Source organism: Melampsora larici-populina (genome assembly GCF_000204055.1).
Source record: "Melampsora larici-populina 98AG31 unplaced genomic scaffold MELLAscaffold_10, whole genome shotgun sequence".
NCBI classification, from domain to species: domain Eukaryota; kingdom Fungi; phylum Basidiomycota; class Pucciniomycetes; order Pucciniales; family Melampsoraceae; genus Melampsora; species Melampsora laricis-populina.
The window spans coordinates 436416-438156 of NW_006768774.1; the positions used below are offsets into that span (position 1 = coordinate 436416).

General features: G+C 37.6%; 1 protein-coding gene across 1 annotated transcript; it reads right to left on the reverse strand.

Annotated features, from left to right (window-relative positions):
• Window positions 1-313: 313 nt before the first annotated feature.
• MELLADRAFT_84289 (uncharacterized protein) lies at window positions 314-1741 on the reverse strand (the record flags this gene model as incomplete). The annotated part of the gene is made up of 9 exons (XM_007407900.1): window positions 314-377; window positions 480-615; window positions 707-712; window positions 778-921; window positions 1168-1192; window positions 1261-1275; window positions 1317-1418; window positions 1505-1536; window positions 1702-1741. The coding sequence occupies 9 exons, from the start codon at window positions 1739-1741 to the stop codon at window positions 314-316; spliced, it is 564 nt and encodes a 187-aa protein (XP_007407962.1).

A 1741-nucleotide genomic window follows, 5' to 3' on the forward strand; every position in this document is an offset into this window, starting at 1 on the left:
TCATCAAAATCAGATCTTTTCTGGGCATTCTCAATGGCATTTTATCATCAGATACCTTCATCGGACCAAATTGGCAAAGACCTTGAATCAATTGTCAAGCAGAAGTTGATCATCTCCACGTCTCATTCATAGGATCTAGCAGTCAGATGTTTCTTCCAAGTATTTAAGCCAGACTTAGCCAGACAATCTACAACATCTGTGATCTCACAAAAAGCAGATCAGATAAGAGAAATTTGATGGTTGCATTAATCTCAGAGCCTGGACCGATTCTCCTATATCTATTTACAAAGAATCCAACCCAAAAGACATGACTTCATTTGATCTTAGATTTTGTAAAGATGATGATAAAGCTGCTGAGGGATAAATGTTCCAAGAGACTTCAATGATATCCATCAATCCCACCCTAATAACAAACACACATTCTAACATCAGAATCTTGAGATTGAGAGATGGGAAGAGAAAAAAACAATCTTTCTTACCTGATCCAAACCGGGTATGAAGTTTGCCAGAACAGGTAGACAATTTGATGTGCATACCATGAATAGAATTGGTAATGCAATGTGCGTGCGCACACCATCCCAATCAGATTAGAGGTAAAGCAAAGCTTAACTGTATCTGTTCAAAAAGACTGATCTGGATCAGCAACCATGAATCAAGATTAGTGAGCTAAGCTAAAACATAACCTGCAATCAGGGGTGAACTCTACGGAACGCTTGCTAGCAGGTTGAGCAAAGTTCACCAATCAACGGAGCAAGATATGGATCGGTCCTTTCTCACCATACGCTCTACACCATCTTGTCCAGGCAAAAAGCCCTAGTAATGAGACGTGAGTGGCTGTAAGCATGGTATAAGCAAATCCTTGAGATAGAAAATTGGATTCCAATAACATATGCCAGTTGACAGTCCATTGACAGAAGAATACTGGATCAAACTCAACAGCTTTTGAAAGTTACAAGATAGGGTGAGCCGTTAAGAATGAACCTCCCAACAATGTCTACAAAAATGCAAATATAGGTTCCAGTAATCAAATCATAAAGAAATCAGTGATTATAAAGTGAGTCTTGTACTTGAATACCTAGTATTATGAAACCCAGTTGTAATGTCTTCAATAAACCAACAGATTGAAACCAAATGAGACCATAAGCCGGCAAAAACAGTAGTACATACATTCATTTCGATGAACAAAGCAAGACTAAAGGAGTCAAATGATTGAGTATTTCATTATAGTTGTGTTAGAAGATGTAAGCAATGGATATTTACCTGAACCATATCACACTCCAATTCCATTTCTTGCAGATCAGATACCAAAGACTGACGTGAAACACTGACATTTTTATCCCAGCATCAAAGAGCCTTAGTACATAGATAGAATGTAATTGTTTGGAAAGAGCTAGGAAAATCAATGTGTAGGGAGGTATCTTGTGTACATAAAAAGACCCATTTTGTAGAAGAACAGTTAGGCAAGGGTATATATAAGATCAAAAGAGAAAGGGAAGTGACTGACCAATTGACATTGTTTAAAGATTGCAAAGACGACTGATAGGGTGATCAAGTAGATACCAGCAAAAAAGTATTGAGCCTTTATCGGTCAAGTGATATAACACAGTGTAAATGTGAACAAGACCTGCGGGATAACTAAAAATTGGCCAGATTGGAGTCATTAATGATTGGTAAAAAGTTATAAGACTCAAGAACATTTACACAATTGGACCAGTATCTCCTCTTGTCTTGAGGTAATCAT